The 20102-nt window shown below is 31.7% G+C and overlaps 2 protein-coding genes across 2 annotated transcripts; both read left to right on the plus strand.

The window, feature by feature from the left end:
* Positions 1-9602: 9602 nt before the first annotated feature.
* On the plus strand, positions 9603-10175 carry LOC125810476 (secreted RxLR effector protein 161-like). The gene has a single exon (XM_049489945.1). It carries the CDS (start codon positions 9603-9605, stop codon positions 10173-10175), a length of 573 nt encoding a protein of 190 aa, XP_049345902.1.
* Positions 10176-11006: 831 nt separating this feature from the next.
* Positions 11007-19258, plus strand: LOC125810622 (cellulose synthase-like protein H1). Its single transcript, XM_049490093.1, has 9 exons — positions 11007-11421; positions 11949-12273; positions 12835-12963; positions 14986-15102; positions 15253-15465; positions 15901-16012; positions 16836-17029; positions 17580-17930; positions 18607-19258. The coding sequence occupies exons 1-9, from the start codon at positions 11159-11161 to the stop codon at positions 19132-19134; spliced, it is 2232 nt and encodes a 743-aa protein (XP_049346050.1). The 5' UTR covers positions 11007-11158; the 3' UTR covers positions 19135-19258.
* Positions 19259-20102: the final 844 nt, after the last annotated feature.

The following is a 20102-nucleotide window of genomic DNA, read 5'->3' on the forward strand; positions in this document are numbered from 1 at the left end:
TCTAGTTGGTGAAGTATCGACAATGCGTTAACATAGATATAAATCTGAATATACCTTACTAATGTCAGAGTGTAAGTCTCATATGTCATACATACACCTTACACATATAGATGTATCTATTGTATAAAGGGTCTATATATTTTGATAACTAGTAAATATTTAGATATACAAATTTTACAACGGTAAAAAAATTTCAAATTGCTACTTTTTTTAATGGTAACATCTATATTTTTGACAATTCATTAAGGATTCGTTTGGTAGAGTGTAATGCAAATAATGCTTGTATTAGTTATAGTTGAACTAGTTATACTTAGATTATTTCTTAAGCATTGTTTGATTTGGTGCATTAAAAATAGTCACAAATATCATTCTAATTCTTAATCATATTCTAATTCATTACAAATATCATAAATTTTCATATATTAATAATTTTCATATATTAATAATACACAGCTTAATAGACAGTGTACAAAATGTATGTCATCTTTTGATTGGTCTATATTAGATCATGAGTAATTACGATAATAGATGACAATAAATTGATCAAAATGCTGGCAGTAGCTTGATTACATTAGCAAAAAAAAAAAAAAAACAGTAGCATGATTACAAAAATAAATTCAATCAAGCTTGTTTACAATTTGTTGTTATTCACACAAGTAGTTCTCTTACGTTCGATGCTCTTACAAATTGAACATTTGTTCTTTCTTTTGCTCTTGAAATTCTCACCGATGCCTTTGACACGTTTTGTTTTTTTTTCTTCCAAGTTTGGTATCGACAAGAGGCGCAAGAATCTTCACACTAAGCAATTCTCTAGAACACATCATTCCGACTCGAGAGGGACAACATTAATAGAATCCATGTATGCAAGAAGGTAAGCTTCAACTTTATACAAAGGCAAAGAGTACTCATAGATGCTCATACCATACTCATTACCATGCTTCGATCGCGTGAGCACAAGTTATCTTGATCAAGTCAATTCCCTACATGAACTTGACTTTTACAGTAGGTCCACATAGCCAGTAATACCCGCATCGAACACGTTAAATTGATTGTCGTCCCTGGTTACATTCTCCACATACAATGAGTCTCCCTCGATTATTTTTTTTCTTGTGATATTTTCGGCAGGCGGCACCATTTGATTACCCATTGATTTGAGGATATATGCATGCCTCTCCCTAAACAATTCTCCAAACCTCTTAGCAATCAAATTAAATATAGATGCCACAGGATACTCTCTTTCGTCTATCAACATAGCATTGAGTGACTCGGCGATATTTGTGGTCATAACATCATATCTATTGCCAAGAAAATGTGCCCTGCTCCACTTCTCCAAACCAATATCATGCTCAAGGACGACGGCTGCAGCGGAGCATTTGTTCTTGAATTCTACAAAATGATTGTCAAACTCCTCCAAAGAATAAGCCTTTGCCGCATTGTAGTAAAGATAAAGGTAATCCCCACAATGATGATTTATGCGGAGATTTTCACCGAGGTGCCTCATACAATATCCGTGGTGAGCATGATTGTAAACGTTTATAATACCGTTGGCGATACTCTTGTGTCTATCGGAGATAAAACACAAATCTAGTTCATCGACCACAATCTCCTTCAATTTCTCAAAGAAAAATGTCCAAGATCCATCATTCTCTTTGTCCACGACACAAAAGGCAATCGGATAAACATAATTCTCCGTATCTTGTGCAATAGCGCTCAACAACACGCCATCGTATTTACCATGTAAATGAGTGCCATCAACCGCAATTACCTTTCTCATGTGGTCAAATCCTTTAATGCAAGCACCAAAGGCCAAGAAATAATACATGAACCTATGACTATCCTTGTTTACCATGAGACAATAACTAGAACCAACATTAAATGTCTCGAATATGTAAGAAAAAGTCGATAAGCATGAATATCCGTTCTTCGTAGTCCCTCGGACCATTTCCTTAGCAACCACACCACCCTTTCAACATTTTCAATAGCTTGAACTACATTGAAAAGAATTTAACATAGCTCTTTGAATCTCTTTAACATTTGGACCCTTGCCATCACGATACAAATTTACACAAAGTGAAGCAATCACTTTGATTGAAATTTTTCTATGGCTACTGTTGGCATGTTCAACGCCACAACTATGTTCGCCAATGTACTTATAGATACAAAATCTATCCGAACACTCATATTTCCTTGCTCACAACATCTATGCACAATTGCGAGCAGTGGCGGAGCCAGGATTTTCAATAAGGGGGTTCAAAATCTGTAGAAATAGACATACGAAGTAGCTGAAGGGGGCTCGACATCTACTATATATACATAAAAATATATTTTAACCATATATAATTAATATAATTTTCCACCCAAGGGGGTTCATCTGAACCCCCTTAGTACAAGGTGGCTCCGCCCCTGATTGCGAGATACACATTTCACCTTTAAGTATTTAGTACAACTCTTCACAGTAGCAAAATCAAAAAACTTTTTTGCCGCCGCTTCGGCTAATAACAATTGCAACTCATTCTTGTTACTAAAAGTTTGGTTTACACATAAATTAGGTCCATCGGAGAAGGAATGGTTGGATTGTAATCCCAATTCCTTTTGCACCTGCATTTCTTCACAACATTCGGGTTCGGGATCTTCCGCATCTACTAGCTGATTTTCCACATTAGTTGGATCATCATGTATATTCATTGAATGATCACCCAAACTCTCATTTGAATTATCACCCAAGCTCTCCTTTGGATGATCACCCAATCTTTCATTTCCAATCGAATCATTGTCGTCGTTAAATGAATTCTTTGGTTCAATTGGAGGCCTCACATTAACGTTTATCCTCAATGTAGGCCTAGATACCAATATCTAATATGTACAAGCTCACGTGCCTATCATTTTTTATGAATGTGGGATGTATTTTTCCCCTCTCATTCATTTGATAGCTAATTGTTAGGGTTTTGCCCTGATTTTCTTATCATAATTTAAGATTTATTTTTTCTTAAAGAAAAGACAAAACATTACCATAAATGTTTTTACTTTTCCTGAAAGGAAAATATAATATTCTTTCATATTTGGTTTATTCTTTCCTTTTAGGAAAAGGTTTTGGAGTAGCTAGTTCTTTTCTAGTAGGAAATGTTTTAGGACTCTATAAATATAGGTTTGTTTCTTCTAACACAATAACAATTACATCCACAATGTAGTCGTTTAATAGTCTTGTTTATGGGGAGATTTATTCTCTTTAAAGTTTCAATGTTTTTCTTTATATTAGTTTTAATATAATAATATTTTGATTTTTAGTATAAGTTTTTGTTATCTGATTTATCAACTATATGATTTGCAAATTGTAAATTTCTGCATGACGCCATAATCACCCTTTCATAACCCAACAAGTGGTATCAAAGCACATGGTTCAATGATCCGATGGTTCAACAAGATTGAAGAAAGGTTCAAGTGGTTTCAAATCAATTTGCAACAAATTTGATGATAATGAAGATTTTTTTTTTGCTACTACATGTGGAGAAAAAAATTTCAAATATATTTTCAACAATATTCTGCTGCTTCATCCTTTAAAACAAAATCAATTTTCAACCCATCTTTGCTTTAATACATGGGCTCCAACTTTCAACCCCAGCAATTTTTAATGTTGGGGCTCCACTTTTAACTTATGCATCTCACTTTTAACGCATGAGCTCTACTTTTAACTCATGCATCTCACTTTTAACGCATGAGCTCCACTTTTAACTCATGCATCTTACTTTTAACGCATGAGCTCCACTTTTAACTCATGCATCTTACTTTTAACGCATGAGCTTCACTTTCAACCCTGCTTATAACTTTTAACACATGGTTCCAATTTTTTAACCCATATCAATTTTTAAATCATGGTAAGCAGCAGTGATACATGAAGATTTTGTGAAGAACAAGATTATCAAGCATATGAAGAAGACAGATCAAGTTTTGTCAAGTAAATTCAGCCAAAAGAGGAGATTTGTTAGGGTTTTACCCTGATTTTCTTACCATAATTTAAGATTTATTTTTTCTTAAAGAAAAGACAAAACATTACCATAAATGTTTTTACTTTTTCGGAAAGGAAAATATAATATTCTTTCATATTTGGTTTATTCTTTCCTTTTAGGAAAAGGTTTTGGAGTAGCTAGTTCTTTTCTAGTAGGAAAAGTTTTAGGACTCTATAAATATAGATTTGTTTCTTCTAACACAATAACAATAACATCCACAATGTAGACATTTGAGAGTTTAGTTTATGGAGAGATTTATTCTCTCTAAAGTTTATAATGTTTTTCTTTATATTAGTTTTGATATAATAATATTATGTTTTTAGTATAAGTTTTTGTTATCTGATTTATCAACCATATGATTTGTAAATTGTAAATTTCTGCATGACGCCATAATCACCCTTCATTTTCCCCCTCTCATTCATTTGATAGCTAATCACCAAGTCATTTGACTCGCAAGTTAACTCACCGGCCTCAATTACGCTTGCAATCATATCGTCATATGAACCATTGCGACGCAACGCAATGGGCACTGTCGTCTTACTAAAAGATTTCCAATTCCAGCATTTGGGAGTCTCCTCTCATACTCCCATATAATCACCACCAGTAACAACAAATTCAGTTACTGCCATTATAGACTACAAAGATATATACTAGATTACAATATCAGTCGTTAACAATCGATGAAGTCTGACATCCGTACAGAAACACGACTGAATGAGATCGTGGTACAAAATGCAGCTCCTGCAATGGCGAAAATTTTTTTTAATGCTTTTAAACTGCTAAAATGTATCTATAATGAGTTATCAAGTGTTTATTATGGAACATTTCTCTAATTTCTAAAATGGCGGAAAAATCATTTTGAAGTTTGGTTTTTGAAAGAAAATGGAGTAAACATGACTTTGGAGTAGGAGATGATGATGATTTTACCTTGAAAATGATATTTTGGCCGGAAAATTCGTCGGAATCATCAGTTTCGATAGCAGCAAAATGAGCTGCTCTTCTTTCCTGTTTGTTTGGCTTTTTTCTTTTTTTCTAATATAATTTTTAACAAATGCAAATAGATATATATTATTCCAAATTAGTTGAAAAAGAAGGGAGACCAAAGTGGAGATATGAAAACTTAGTGAGGTCTTTTGTATGTGCCAATTAGGGCATGTGGATGATGTCATTAATAGTGGATATATCATAAATTATTCAAGACTTTTGTCTTAATGTTCAATTAAGTTTGGAGAGTGACTATTTTGCCAACTCTCCCACAATGGTCCCTCACTTTTATGTCCTTTTTCTTTTTAAAAAAAAAATAATTTAAAAAATTTAACCATATATTGTGTGGCATGCCGTTCTTCAAATTGATGGTTGTATAAAGACCACTATTCATGACAGGCTGGAAACAAGAGTTTGCTTGTCTATTTATTTTTTTTAAATAAAAATAAAAATTGAATTTAGACAATATAAATTATATTGGTGGTTTAATTTAGGAGAGCTAAGTTTGGTAAAAAAATATATTATTGTGAAAAAAGTGAACATCTAGAGTCTAGACCGTAACGTTGTTATTTTTTTTTTATTTTTTTTTGGGTTTACTAAAAGAGATTAATAAAGATTACCGTTTATAAAATAGTGCTTTTAGGTTTGTCATGGAAAGAAACTCAGAAATTATTGTTTTTTTCTCTTTAAAACACAATTACAAATAACAATTATGTTACAAAATTAAATTTATCATATGCATGACAATCAATTATTTTTGTTCTGTAGAAAGAGCAAGTGTAAGACTTGAGCCTTGTTTAAAATGTACATAGGTGATTAATTAGAATGTAGTTGCAATTAAGAACCCTATAGACGTATTAAATCAACTTTATTAAGTATGTAATTGATTCCATCTCTCTCCAAAAGAAAGAGAGAGGATAGGAGATCATGCTTCTAAATGATTTTTTTTAATCGTTTTTCGTTGATCCTGATTCTATCGAATTAACTTCTTCAATTCTGATGTTCTTCTTTTATTCTTACCCAAGCGTGTTGATTTCACTTAAATAAAAGCAACTCTTAGTACGTTGTACAAATATAAATATTTTTAAAGTACAAATTTAATATTATTTTATTCATTATTTGACTATTAAACATGATACGTATAACTTAAACATCAAAGTTAGGATAATTTTGTTGAAAAGTGATTCAAAACAAAGTAGGAACACGTATATTAGGACATGGATAGTTTGGTTGAACTAGTCTTCTGCATTTTGTTAGGTAGTTTCCTAGTGTTGCTGAAATAGTGTTTTAGTGGGGTTATAGGACCTATATTTTAGGATTAGTTATTTATCACTTAGCCTATTATCATGTGGGCATATTTTGTTATTTTGTAACTTCCAATTAATCATAAATTGAAAGAAGTCGCAGTTTTCCTTCTTTTTTTTATTGTTTTCAGATTTCTCTGTACTTTTTCTCCAACAAATTTGGCATCAGAGCCAGTCATGGCAACTAACGGTAGTTCATTGAGTGTGGCACAACCACTTATTCCTGTCTTCAAGGGAGAAAGCTACGAATTCTGGAGTATACGTATGAAAACTATACTCAAGCCTCAAGATCTTTGGGACTTAGTAGAGCGTGGATATACAGATCCTGATGAAGAAAATAGGCTGCGAGACAACAAGAAAAAAGATGCTAAGGCGCTGGTATTTATCCAGCAGGCTGTCCATGACAACATTTTTTCACGAATCGCAATAGCAATAACATCAAAGCAAGCTTGGTCCATTCTGCAGAAAGAGTTTCAAGGAGATTCAAAGATCATTGTGGTGAGACTGCAATCACTTCGGCGTGACTTTGAAACCTTGATGATGAAAAGTGGTGAATCTATTGCTAGTTTTCTGTCAAGAGCAATGACAATTGTCAGTCAAATGCGATCCTATGGAGAGAAGGTTACTGATTAGATTATTGTTGAAAAGGTATTGAGAAGCTTGAATCCAAAATTTGATCACGTAGTTGCGGCTATCGAAGAATCTAATGATCTATCATTTTTTTCCTTTGATAAACTGATGGGATCTCTTCAAGCTCATGAGGCGAGAATCAATCGATCAGTAGAGAAGAATGAAGAAAAGGCATTCCAAGTGAAAGACGCAACCACTAAATATGGAGATAATAATGGTCCAGCAAGTAGAGGCCGAGGAAGAGGAGGATTTTGCGGTGGTCGAGGCCGTGGTTATGGAAGAGGCAGAGGAAGAAATTATGGGCATAGGCAGTCCAATGAGCAAGGCAACACAAAGAATGGCGTTCAATGTCATCACTACCACCGCTATGGGCATATAAAGGCTGATTGTTGGTTTAAAGACCAAAAAATGAATTTTGCAGCAGAAGAAAATGAGGAAGAGAATTATCTTTTTATGGCTTGCATTGATGCAAACCATAAGCCAAGTGATATATGGTTCGTATACAGTGGTTGTTCAAATCATATGACAGGGGCCAAATCTATGTTCAGAGACCTTTATGATAAGCAAAAGAAGAAGGTGCAACTTGGCAACACAAAAGAGATGCAGGTTGAAGGAAAAGGCAAGGTGGCTGTAGACATTAGCCACGACAAAGTAAATATGTTGGATGATGTTCAATTCGTACCAGATTTAGGATTCAATTTGCTATGTGTTGGATAACTAATGGCTGACGGATATTCTCTTTTGTTTGATGATGATGCTTGTGTCATTACAAACAAGAAGTTGGGCAAAAAGGTTCACATCACCAAGACACCAAACAATATGTTTCCGCTGGACGTTTCTAACATGGAAAATTTTGCTCTCGCTGCAAGTGCAAAGGACGACTCGAAGCTATGGCATTTGAGGTACGGTCATCTCAATATAAAGAGCCTGAAATTGCTAGGTGATAAAGGCATGGTTCTTGGATTATCGAAAATTAGCTCTCTTGATTTATGTGAAAGGTGCATTTATGGGAAACAAACTAGGAAATCTTTTCCTGTTGGAAAAGCATGGAGAGCTTCAAAATGTTTAGAATTAATACATGTTGACTTATGTGGTCCTATGCAGACTAAGTCCTTAGGTGGAAGTCGTTATTTCTTGTTATTTACTGACGATTATAGTCGCATGAGTTGGGTGTATTTTCTGGAGAGCAAGTCTGAACCATTTGAAAAGTTTCAGAAATTTAAAGCTTTGGTGGAAAACCAAAGTAGCTGCAGTATCAAAGTTCTTCGCACAGATATAGGAGGAGAATTCGTGTCCAACGAATTCAATTTGTTTTGTGAAACAAATGGCATCCATAGGGAGTTAACAACTTCTTATACCCCAGAGCAAAATGGTGTCGCTGAATAGAAGAAACGGACTGTGGTGGAGATGGCAAGGAGCATGTTGCAAGCAAAGAAACTCACAAATCAGTTCTGGGTAGAAGCTGTGGCAGCATCTATTTACTTGTTGAATCTTTCACCAACAAAAGTTGTTATGAATAAAACTCCTTATGAAGCTTGGCATTGTAGGAAACCAAATGTAAGTCATTTATGGGTTTTTGGGTGTGTTGCTTATGCTTTGGTAAGTTCACAAGCTCGTCAAAAGCTTGATGAAAAATCTGAAAAATGCATTTTTATTGGCTATTGTACTCACTCCAAAGCATATAGATTGTATAACCCTTTTAATGGCAAGATCTTAGTTAGAAGAGATGTAATATTTGATGAAAATGCAAGTTGGGATTGGAGTGAAAAGCTGGTGCGACAAGAAACTCCTATGCCTATTTGAATCACTGAAGAAGAAGAAAAAGGGTCAACCCCTGCAAGTTCACTTTCAGGTTCTTCCATGGAGTTACCAACCTCACCGATTTCAGCAACTCATGAAGAGTCTTCAGATGGGATAGTTCCATTAAGAAGATCAACAAGGCTTAGAACGCCAAATCCCAAGTATGCTAATAACCTTTATGCGACTTGTCAATTTACTTTTTCTGTTTCAGATCCCTTAAATTATGAAGAAGTTGCAGAAAAAGAAGAATGGATGAAAGCAATAGTGGAGGAAATGAAATCCATTGAAAAGAATAGAACATGGGAAATGATGGAGTTACCAAAAGGGAAAAACGCAATTGGTTTGAAGTGGGTGTTTAAAACAAAATTTGTTGTAGATGGTAGCCTACAAAAGCACAAAGCTCGTCTTGTGGCAAAAGGCTATGCACAACAGTATGGTGTTGATTTTGAAGAAACATTTTCTCCGATAGCTCGATTTGAAACAATGAGGCTGGTTTTACCATTGGCTGCACAGTTGAAATGGCCAGTTTACCAATTTGATGTCAAGTCGGCATTTCTCAATGGAGACTTACAAGAAGAAGTCTATGTAACTCAACCTGAAGGTTTCATAAAGGAAGGCAATGAAACAAAGGTGTTCAAGCTGAAAAAGGCATTGTATGGCTTGAAACAAGCCCCTCGAGCGTGGTATAGCAAGATCGATGGTTACTTCCAGAAAAATGGATACATGAGAAGTGAGAATGAACCCACATTATATGTGAAGAAGGAAGGTAATGATTTCATCATTGTATGCCTTTATGTTGATGATATTATTTACAGTAGCTCTTCTAATTCTTTTATGGATAATTTCAAGTCTCAAATGATGAATGAGTGAGATGTCGGATATGGGGTTATTGCATTATTTTTTGGGCCTTGAAGTCCACCAAACCGAGGATGGAATATTTCTTTTACAAAGGAAATATGGCAGAGACCTTCTCAATAAATTTGGCATGCTCAATTGCAAGCCTGCGGCTACACCAATGATTATAAATGAAAAATTGCAGCAGGTGAATGAAGAAGAGTTAGCAGATGCAAGGAGGTTCAGAAGCTTGGTTGGAGGTCTAATATATTTGACGCACACTAGACCTAATATTGCATTTTCTGTTGGTGCTGTTTCAAGGTTTATGCAGCAACCTTCAAAGGTACATTATGGAGCAGCAAAGAGAATCTTACGGTACATTGCTGGAACTTTGGACTATGGCATTTGGTACTCAAATACCAATAATTTCAGATTGTGTGGGTACACAGATAGCGATTATGAAAGTTCATTGGATGACAGACGAAGTGTTTCAGCAAACGTTTTCACTCTAGGCTCAGGTGCGGTGACTTGGAGGTCAAAGAAGCAAGCTACAACTACATTGTCAGCCTCAGAAGCTGAGTATATTGCAGCAACTTCAACAGCTTGTCAAGCTGTCTAGCTAAGAAGAGTATTAGCAGTCCTTCAACAAGTGCAGAAGGGAGCAACAGAGATATTTTGTGACAATAAAGCAACAATCTCCATGACCAAGAATCCAACATTCCATAGCAGGACAAAGCATATTGATATTCGTTACCATTTTATTCGTGATTTGGTAGCAAAAGAGGAAATATTGTTGGAGTATTGCAAGACACAAGACCAGCTGACAGATGTACTTACCAAGGCTATATCTAAAGAGAAATTTTGCTATTTCAGAGGATTATTTGGTGTCTGTAGTTTTGAATCAAGAGGGAATGTTGAAAAGTGATTCAAAACAAAGTAGGAACACGTACATTAGGACATGGATAGTTTGGTTGAACTAATCTTCTGCATCCTGTTAGGTAGTTTCCTAGTGTTGCTGAAATAGTGTTTTAGTGGGGTTATAGGACCTATATTTTAGGATTAGTTATTTATCACTTAGCCTATATATCATGTGGGCATATTTTGTTATTTTGTAACTTCCAATTAATCATAAATTGAAAGAAGTCGCAGTTTTCCTTCTCTTTTTTATTATTTCCAGATTTCTCTGTACTTCTTCTCCAACAAATTTTATACCTACTAGATCATGGAATGATAATATCGAGACTAGTTGTCCCTGAATAAAATAGTGAAAATGAAAAAATTATTCATGAAATCCCTTAAATTCTTTTTCTACTAAATAAGGTGGGGATATTGTTATAAATAAATATTTTTTTAAAAAACAATTGTACAATACACTACAATCTTTTAAGTGGCTAGTATTAATTACTTAGAAAAAAATAAATATTATTGTGCCGATTGTGATATGAAATTACATATTCAAACGCAAGCTTAGTACCGCCCTAGCACAACGTTTAGCCCGTGGTGTACTATCTATAAATATATGTAAACATTGAGAAGCAAATAAAGGGAAAAACTCATTTCCAATAATTAGTAGTTTTTGTGTATCTTGTTTCTCCATTATTAATGGCTCCCAAAACACCTTCTTCTCTTCCTCTTTATGAAATTAAGTATAGAAAAAACTATATATCAAGAGTAATAGAACTCTTCATTCTTTTCCTTTTGTTCTCACTTTTGGCCTATAGATTCCTCACTCTAAAATTTCATAATTTACAATGGCTCTTGGCTCTTATATGTGAATCATGGTTCACTTTCATTTGGATTCTCACCGTTAGCACAAAATGGAATCAAGTTGAACCAAAAACATATCCTCTACGCCTTTTGGAACGGTACCACAATCAAACTTCCTCTTGATATATAGTTAGTCGCGGCGGAGATAGAATTTTGAGTTAATGAGTTTTGAATGCTAAATAAAAAACAAGCTATTAAATTCCTTTTTATGTATTAAGTGAATTGTTAAAAGCAAATCATGAGTCGAAGTTACTGAATTCTACTGAACTCGTATATATGCGTGCAAAATCTAACGTCACTCTTGAATTTATATAACTTATTTGTAGATATCATTGCTTGTTAATATAGGTCGTTTCTCTTCTTTCAGATTATTAATTTCACTTATTATAATTGTTTATTTGAAGTTATATTTGAAGTACCTTATAGCAATATATAGTGGAGCTAAGGGCTTCAATCAAAACCTCTTCAATTAAAAATATGTCCCATAAAATATTTTTTGTATAGATATATATAATTGAAATATTTCCTTAATAAGTATAAATCACTTGCCAATTTTTAGATTTTAATATCTGTTAGGTACATATATCTAATATAAGATCTTGTTATTTTGTATAATCTTATATAGGACTTCGAAGTTTCCAGCTGTGGACATATTTGTTACAACAGCAGATCCCGTCCTAGAACCGCCTCTCATAACGATAAACACCGTGTTATCGTTGTTAGCGGTGGATTATCCGGCTAATAAGCTAGCTTGTTATGTCTCAGACGATGGTGCATCAATTGTTACGTATTATTCACTTGTTGAAGCATCAAAATTTGCTAAACTTTGGGTTCCTTTTTGTAAGAAATATAATATTGCCCTTAGAGCTCCTTTTCGATATTTTAGTGGTAACTCATCACCAACACAAGATAGTTCACAAGAGTTTCAACAAGATTGGACAAGAATGAAGGTATATATGTATATTATATAGTTTCTAAATAAAATAAATAAAAAGAGTTAAATATAATTTATCACTTTGCTATTTAATGCTTTCATTAATTTATTTACTCATAAAAACTCTTTCATTCTAAGAAAAATATGAGCTTATATGAAGCTAAATTGAGTCATGAGTAATCTTATTAAAATGCTTTTTTTTTTATTTGATAGGTTATTCATAGCCATAATAATTTTTATTTTTTTTTAGGTACTCAAAAATTATGCAAGAACAAATAAACTAAGTGAAACTTAGTAAGGAGTGAGAGGGTTGAGTTAAGACACATATTTTAGTATGTTTATGCGTGTCCAATTCATTTTAGCCCAAGTAATTTTTGATATGCTCAAATTCAGTCTAACCCGCCTCTTAAAATGTAAATGTAAATCAAGAATAGGATTTTTACACAATAAAAATAGGGAACTTTAATCTTTATTTTTTTAATATAAATTTTGATTGGTACAATCATTATATAATATTTTATAGATACCTGCAAGGAGTACTATATAAAGTAAACTAATTTTTGTCTGGAAATTGCAGGATGAATATAAACAGTTGTGTAAAAAGATAGAAGACGCAAGTACTCAAGAACCAGAGACATTTGATTTTGCTGGAGATTTTGCTGTTTTCTCAAATATCCAACAAAAAAATCATCCGACCATTATAAAGGTTTTTCAGTTATACTCCTTTCGTCCTAATTTATATGATATATTTTAATTTAACATAAAATATAAGAATTTTTTTTTTTTTTTGAAATTTATGATCTAAAATAAGTCTTATATATTTGTGTAGTTATAAATCATTTTATTTATTTGATAAAATGATATTTTAAATCTAACTTATTACTAAGAGAGAAGATGTATGTTTTGTTTTTCTTTGGAAAGTTTTCATTTCCTCTCTAATTTCAAATATTACAAAATCTTTTTTAGTCATTCCATTGCAAAGTTGCCACCTATCATTTTCGTTTGTAGTATTTTAACACTAGGCATGTAAATATAATTAAAATATCTATCAACATGCTTGATTTTATTCCTATTTTTCATCATATAAATTCAAGGAAAAAAGGTCTGATATACCCCTCAACTTTGTTATTTAAAGCTGATATACCCCTCGTTATGAAAGTGGCTCATAGATACCCCTACTTATATACAAATGACTCACATATACCCTTTTTCTCTAACGGAAATGAAAAAAATTAATTTTACTTTAAAATTTATTATTTAAAAAAAAAAACATAATCCCAATATTTAATCCTCCTCAAACATATTTTTTTTTAACTTTTTTTTGTTTCGATGACTAATTTAAATTTATTATTTTGATGGTCAAATTTATTTATGTTTCACTAATATTCTTGTAAAACTTATTATAGATGACCAAATTTTTTTCTTCAAATACAAAAATTAAATTACAATATAGACAAAAAAAATAGTTTTAAATTATAATATAGCCACAAAAAAATAGTTTTAAATTTTTTTCTTTACACTAAGGAATGCAAGAAAAAAATAAAATAAGAATAAGAAACTCAAATAATTATAATCAAAGAAGTCAAAAAATAATTTATGTATGAAAAAGATTAAAATATACCTTGAACTTTGCTAGAAGAATCATATATACCCCTAACTAATTTTTAAGAAAATTAAAAGTCAAAAATATAAATTTAAAACTAATTTTTTCACTTCCGTTAAGTGAAGGGTATATGTGAGCTCATTTTGTAATGGTAGGGGTATATGTGAGCTGTTTGTATAACGGTAAGGGTATATATGAGTCACTTTCATAATAAGGGGCATATCAACTCTAAATGACAAAGTTGAGGGGTATATTAGGCCTTTTCCCTAAATTCAATAAAAGTTTGATGATATATTGTCATAATATTATTGTGGGTCCCATCGAACCTTACAAAATTGTTTATATATAATGTAAGGTCTAAATTTAATATGTTTTGACGTATATATATTCTTTACTTAGTCATTTTCAGTCAACTTCAATTGCAACAATTCATTTTCTGTTTTATACTGATATTTTTTTATCCTTGCGAAAAGAATTCCTTTTATTTTTCATATCCACCAATTCTCAAATTAAAACTAGACAATATATGTCCAATAGCTTTTCGATTTTAACGGCAGCCGTTTGGACATGAATACTAGTTGATATTTTCTCCATTTCAATTTATTTGCTGGTTTAACTTGATACGGAGCTTAAAAAAGTGAAAAAGATTTTTGAATATTAATATAATCTGAAGCTAAAAATATTTATATAGAATGTAATAAAATATTTTTTAGTCTTGCAGTCTTAAACATGTCACGTGGAAAATTAAAATTAAAAATTATTAAAAAGGAAAACAAACATTTTTTTAAAATTAAAAGAAAAAGTAAGACAAACAAAGTTGAAACATAATGAATATTTGTTTTACAATTTTCTCCGTTATATCAAATTTAGCTTGGGAGAATTTGTAGTTGAAAACTAATTTGTAAAGTATTTCAAGTTTCAATCATTTTTCAAGTAAAATTCATATTCAACCACTATTATTAAATATATTTAAATCTTCAATAATGTTTTTAATACTCTTTAGAACTTTCACAATAATACTAGCTAGGTTATCCTTCAAATAAAATAAATAATTTATTATAACAAGTTAAATTACAAAATATTTTACAATATTTGTAAATGCATAACATATAATTTAATGTGAAGGTTATATTGGAGAACAAGGAGGGTGTTGCTGATGGATTGCCTCATCTTGTGTACATCTCTAGAGAGAAGCGACCAAAACATCCACATCAATTCAAAGCTGGCGCCATGAATGTTCTGGTTAGATCCGTTGAATTTCGAAATTTTATAATCAAACGTATTTTTAAAGTTAATTCATTTTTAAAAAAAAATATCAAATAAATGTTCCTTGTTTTTTTTTGCTCTTTATTAATTTGTACATATTTTATTTATTTTGTGCATTATAAACAGACTAGAGTATCTGGAGTGATGACAAATGCACCATTCATGCTAAATGTGGATTGTGACATGTATGCAAATAACCCACAAGTTGTTCTACATGCCATGTGTTATTTTCTTGGTGCTAAGGATGAGATAGACTGTGGTTTTGTTCAATTTCCACAATTCTTTTATGATGGATTGAAAGAAGATCCTTATGGAAATCAATTAAAAGTTTTACACGAGGTAAATTCAAATAATAAATTAAAAAAATATTTGTTAACTCGATTCTAAGACCAAACTTTCATTGATCATTATAGATTTTGTATGTATAATACATAAATATGTCTTTTAATTTGATTTCAATTGATATCTACGTCCACTTACTTTGATTGTGCATAAGTAGACACTTAAACTTGTATAAAATTGAACAAAGAGACACATTCGTCCTATATGACATTCTACGTAGCAATTTTATGTCCTACGTGGCGTCATATGTGTATGGTGTTACGTAGGACACCTGTGTCTACTTGTTCAATTTTATACAAGTTTAAGTATCCACTTGTACACATCAAAATTGAGGGAGACATAGATGTCAGATGAAGCTAAGTTAAAGGACATACTTATAAATTATGCCTTTTAATTATTTAATATTTAATATTTATCTTTTGCTTATTATAGTATTTTGGAAGAGGAGTTAGTGGTATTCAAGGGCCATTTTATCAAGGATCGGGATGTTTCCATAGACGAAAAGTTATATATGGCTCGTCACCATATGAAAAAATAACTGCAGGTATGAAAACTAACCTTTTTTTAATAAAAAAAATAATATTATTGGCTCCACTTTATTGGACACATTTATTTTTGGAGAGTCAAATAAAATTAAAAGATTATCGCGACATTTTGAAATAATTTAAATTATTAACTATTATGACTTATAAGATTTTGTTATTTAGTTTTTAAATATATGAATTTTCAAATGGTATATTTAAAAAAAAATGGAAAACTTACGCTTTATGTCTAGTAAGAAAAACGGTTTATGCCACATATCCTCATATAATATTGTTTAACATTATACCCGGTTTAACCTATAAGTAGTCTATATATTCTGTGGCGGAGTCAAAATTTTTATTAAGGGTGTCCAACAATAATGATTTGTGACTGTCATAATAAAACAAAAAAATATTGTGTTATTTTGGGTTCAAACCTGGAACTCTTTCACTCAAATGGACACCCATTACTACTGCGCCAAAGACATAATTTTTGTCGGGTGTCCAACTTTAAATATATATCTTTTAAATGTAGAATTTGGCATGTATATATAATGTAATTTTTCGACAAAGGGTGTCCAATTGGACACCCTTTGATTGGTTGTAGCTATGGCACTGTATATATCTTATAGTTTATGTTGATGATCTTATTGTTTTCGTGAGCTTATCTTTCATTTACAAATTTTATTTCTATCGTATTTTTTTTCATTTAGGCGCGTATTCATTCGTTTTTAGGGTGTATAAAACCACATAGCGATTCATGCATCTATCTTATTGTATTGACACAATTGAAAAATCATAATTTAACATTTTAGTAAGACATGTTAATTTCATGATGATAATTAGGAGAATTGAAGGATGAGTATATACAGAAAACTTATGGAATGTCAGAGAAGTTATCAACATCAATTGCTAAGACTCTCTTAGAAGGATCAAATATTATTGAGCAATTCAATTCTGATTGTCCCTCAAGTTCCATTGAGATAGCACATCAAGTTGGAAGCTGTGGATTTGAATTTGGCACTGCTTGGGGTCAAAAGGTAATTATTGATTCATTTTTATAAGTAATAGTTTAACTATTCATTTAACTAAAAAAATAATAATAAAGTATTTTGCAGTCCCAATAAATGGTATCTTTAGTATGGTATGATACAATTCTTACTTAATGAAATTTGAAGTTGAGTTAATGTTTAAATTCATTTCTTATCAGGTGATTTATAATAATGATTTTAAAGGAGTTGTCTTGAACTTTTGACCCTGCTTATTATCACAAGGGCAAAAATTCAAATTTTTAAAAATTGACTTTTGATTTGAAGGTTTTGCTCTTAGGACAAGTGGAGGTTAAAAGTTTGGACATATTTTTTTCACATTTGATGAGAAGATTGATTAAATAAGTTTGACTTTAAATTTTAAAAGCTAAATTATTAAGTTTTTTTAGTGGAAGTCCCAAAAACTGGTCTAAGCTAGTTTTTGAAAATCATATTTTTAGAATATAATTAAATTTCATGATAAATAAATATTTTAAATAAGAATTTCATTTTTTCTCGTAAAATCTATAGTCAAACGCTAATTCATCGTACTATTTATCAGTTGGGCTGGCTATATGGTACTGTAACAGAAGATGTCCTTACTGGACTCTTTATCCAATCAAGAGGCTGGAAATCCGCCTACTGTTTACCCGACCCGCCTGCCTTTCTTGGATGTGCACCTGCAGCTGGGCCTGCCTCAATGATCCAACAAAAAAGATGGGCTACTGGGCTTTTTGAAGTTCTCCTTAACAGTAAAAGCCCAATTATTGGAACCCTTTTTGGGAAGCTTCAATTGAGACAATGCATGGCTTATTTGCAGATCCAATTATGGGCCCTGAGATCCATTTTTGAAGTTTGTTATGCTATTCTGCCTGCATATTGCCTCATCACCAATTCCCACTTTTTACCCCAGGTAAGAATATTTAAAATGGGTGGTCTTGAACATTTAATCCCCTATGTCTTCTATATACAAACATTCTAGGTCAATATTGAAGTTTTCCCTATCAAAAGTCAAAACTTATTAAGATTGAAGTTTTTCCTATAAGACAAGCACTACATAAAAAATGATTATTAGCGGCAATTAATTCTTAATTGCCGCTAAATATGTATTTTTAGCGACAATTAACACTCTTCGTATATGTCCCTAATGCCTTTAGTGACATTGGTTCTAATGGCACTTAACTAATGCCGGTAAAGACTTTAACACTCTTTATTAATGTCAATATTTATTGCCGCTAAAAGTTGTTTTTGTTGTAGTGAAGTAAGTTCAAACATTTAAGACCACACACCTTCAACACTTATATATTTGGTCAATCGCCCTATATCTTTTCAGGAAATTTTTCACTACACAACTTTTCAACGAAACTCACAATAGAAAATCGAGATTTCTATACTGTATAACCACCACCAAATTAACCAATAAATGTATATATTGTTTATATTAACATAAATATTATACATATTTAACATTATAGTGTACAACTAATATATAATTACTGTATAAAAAAAGTGTACATGATTATACACATGTTATATATTGAGTATATACCAACAATGACTACAAAATTTTGTTACATGTATATATGCAGGCAAATGAACCAAGTATAGTTATACCAGCATTAATCTTTATTATCTACAATCTATATGGTTTATCAGAGTATATTAGAGCAAATGAACCAATAATAGCATGGATGAACAATCAAAGAATATGGAGGGTTAATGCTATGAGTGCATGGCTATTTGGTATTCTAAGTGCTACAACTAAATTACTTGGATTTTCTGAGACTGCATTTGAAGTTACAAAAAAGGACCAAAATGACACAAATTCTGATATTGGAAGGTTCACATTTGATGATTCTCCAATTTTTGTGCCTGGAACTGCAATTCTCTTATTGAATCTTAGTGCCTTGTTTATTGGAGTGTTGGATTTTAAGAAAGGGAATAATATTGAATGGGGATTAGGAGAAGTTATATGCATTATGTGGATTGTTTTTGTATTTTGGGCATTTTTGAAGGGCTTTTTTGCTAAAGGAAAGTATGGGATACCAACATCAAGTATTCTCAAGGCAGGGGCATTGGCATTGTTGTTAGTCCATCTTTTCAAATTTAAACAATAAATTGTAAGAATATAATTTTAGATGTTACTTTTGAATGTTTGGAAGAATATCTTGTAATTGAATTTAAGTGTAAGTGTAATTATATAATATAACTCTTTGTTTAGTCAAATATTTATTTGGCTATATATCATGAAATTGAGGATAGCAATTAGAATCTCTAATTTTCCGAAAATTAATCATTTGTAACAGTCATTTGATAAAATTACAATATTATATTATTTTACTCTATTACATACTGTTGTTTATCTGTATTACTAAGGACTCGAATTATAGCTTTGCAAAACTTTGTAAGATACAACGAAGTTTAAAGAATATTAGCTTCAGAATCAAAAAGTTAAAACCAATAAAGAAAGTATAGTCTGCAACAAAATAAAAACAATATTGAGAAGAAAAAAATCGAGGCCACTGAATGCACAATGTGTCGTTAAGGAAATTATTCCCCTCAAGTTCTCGAGGTTAATGAAATATATTCTATCAGGATAGAAAGATCTTACCACCGGTCTATTGGTACCTAAAACCACGGGTGTCAGCGAACCACTCAAAGGCAGTAAAGTACACTAGAATTCGTCTATGCAGAATAAGAGAAGTTTAGAAAATCCGTTGCTGAAAATTGAGAGGAAACTCTTCTATTTATAGACAACAAAGGATAATATGAACATGTGCTTATTGTGCTTTATAGGAAAGATCACAACTTTTCGAAAAAGTCGCAACCTTAATGAATAGTCACAACCTTTCGAAAAAGTTACAACTCTTAAAAAAAATCACAACCCATTATTTTCCATTCATACCTTTTTAAAACCCAATACATACAAAACTTAAATTTCTGCATAAAATAATATCCATTTTGGTCAAAAATAAAAGGAGTGTCATTTAATTTAGAAGGGGTTGAATAGTAAATACTACTGTAAGACATAACTTTTTCCCCCTAATTGTAAGAATCTACATAAGCCAAAAAATTAAATATAATT

This window comes from Solanum verrucosum, unplaced genomic scaffold, assembly GCF_900185275.1.
Source record: "Solanum verrucosum unplaced genomic scaffold, falcon-dt-bn FXZP01000118.1, whole genome shotgun sequence".
In the NCBI taxonomy this organism is placed as follows: Eukaryota; Viridiplantae; Streptophyta; class Magnoliopsida; order Solanales; family Solanaceae; genus Solanum; species Solanum verrucosum.

Coding starts and splice junctions, on each gene's coding strand:
- LOC125810476 (XM_049489945.1), top strand. CDS start 9,603: ATGGGGTTATTGCATTATTTTTTGGGCCTTGAAGTCCACCAAACCGAG.
- LOC125810622 (XM_049490093.1), top strand. CDS start 11,159: ATGGCTCCCAAAACACCTTCTTCTCTTCCTCTTTATGAAATTAAGTAT. Junction 11,422..11,948: donor CCTCTACGCCTTTTGGAACG/GTACCACAATCA, acceptor AATCTTATATAG/GACTTCGAAGTTTCCAGCTG. Junction 15,466..15,900: donor AATTAAAAGTTTTACACGAG/GTAAATTCAAAT, acceptor TGCTTATTATAG/TATTTTGGAAGAGGAGTTAG.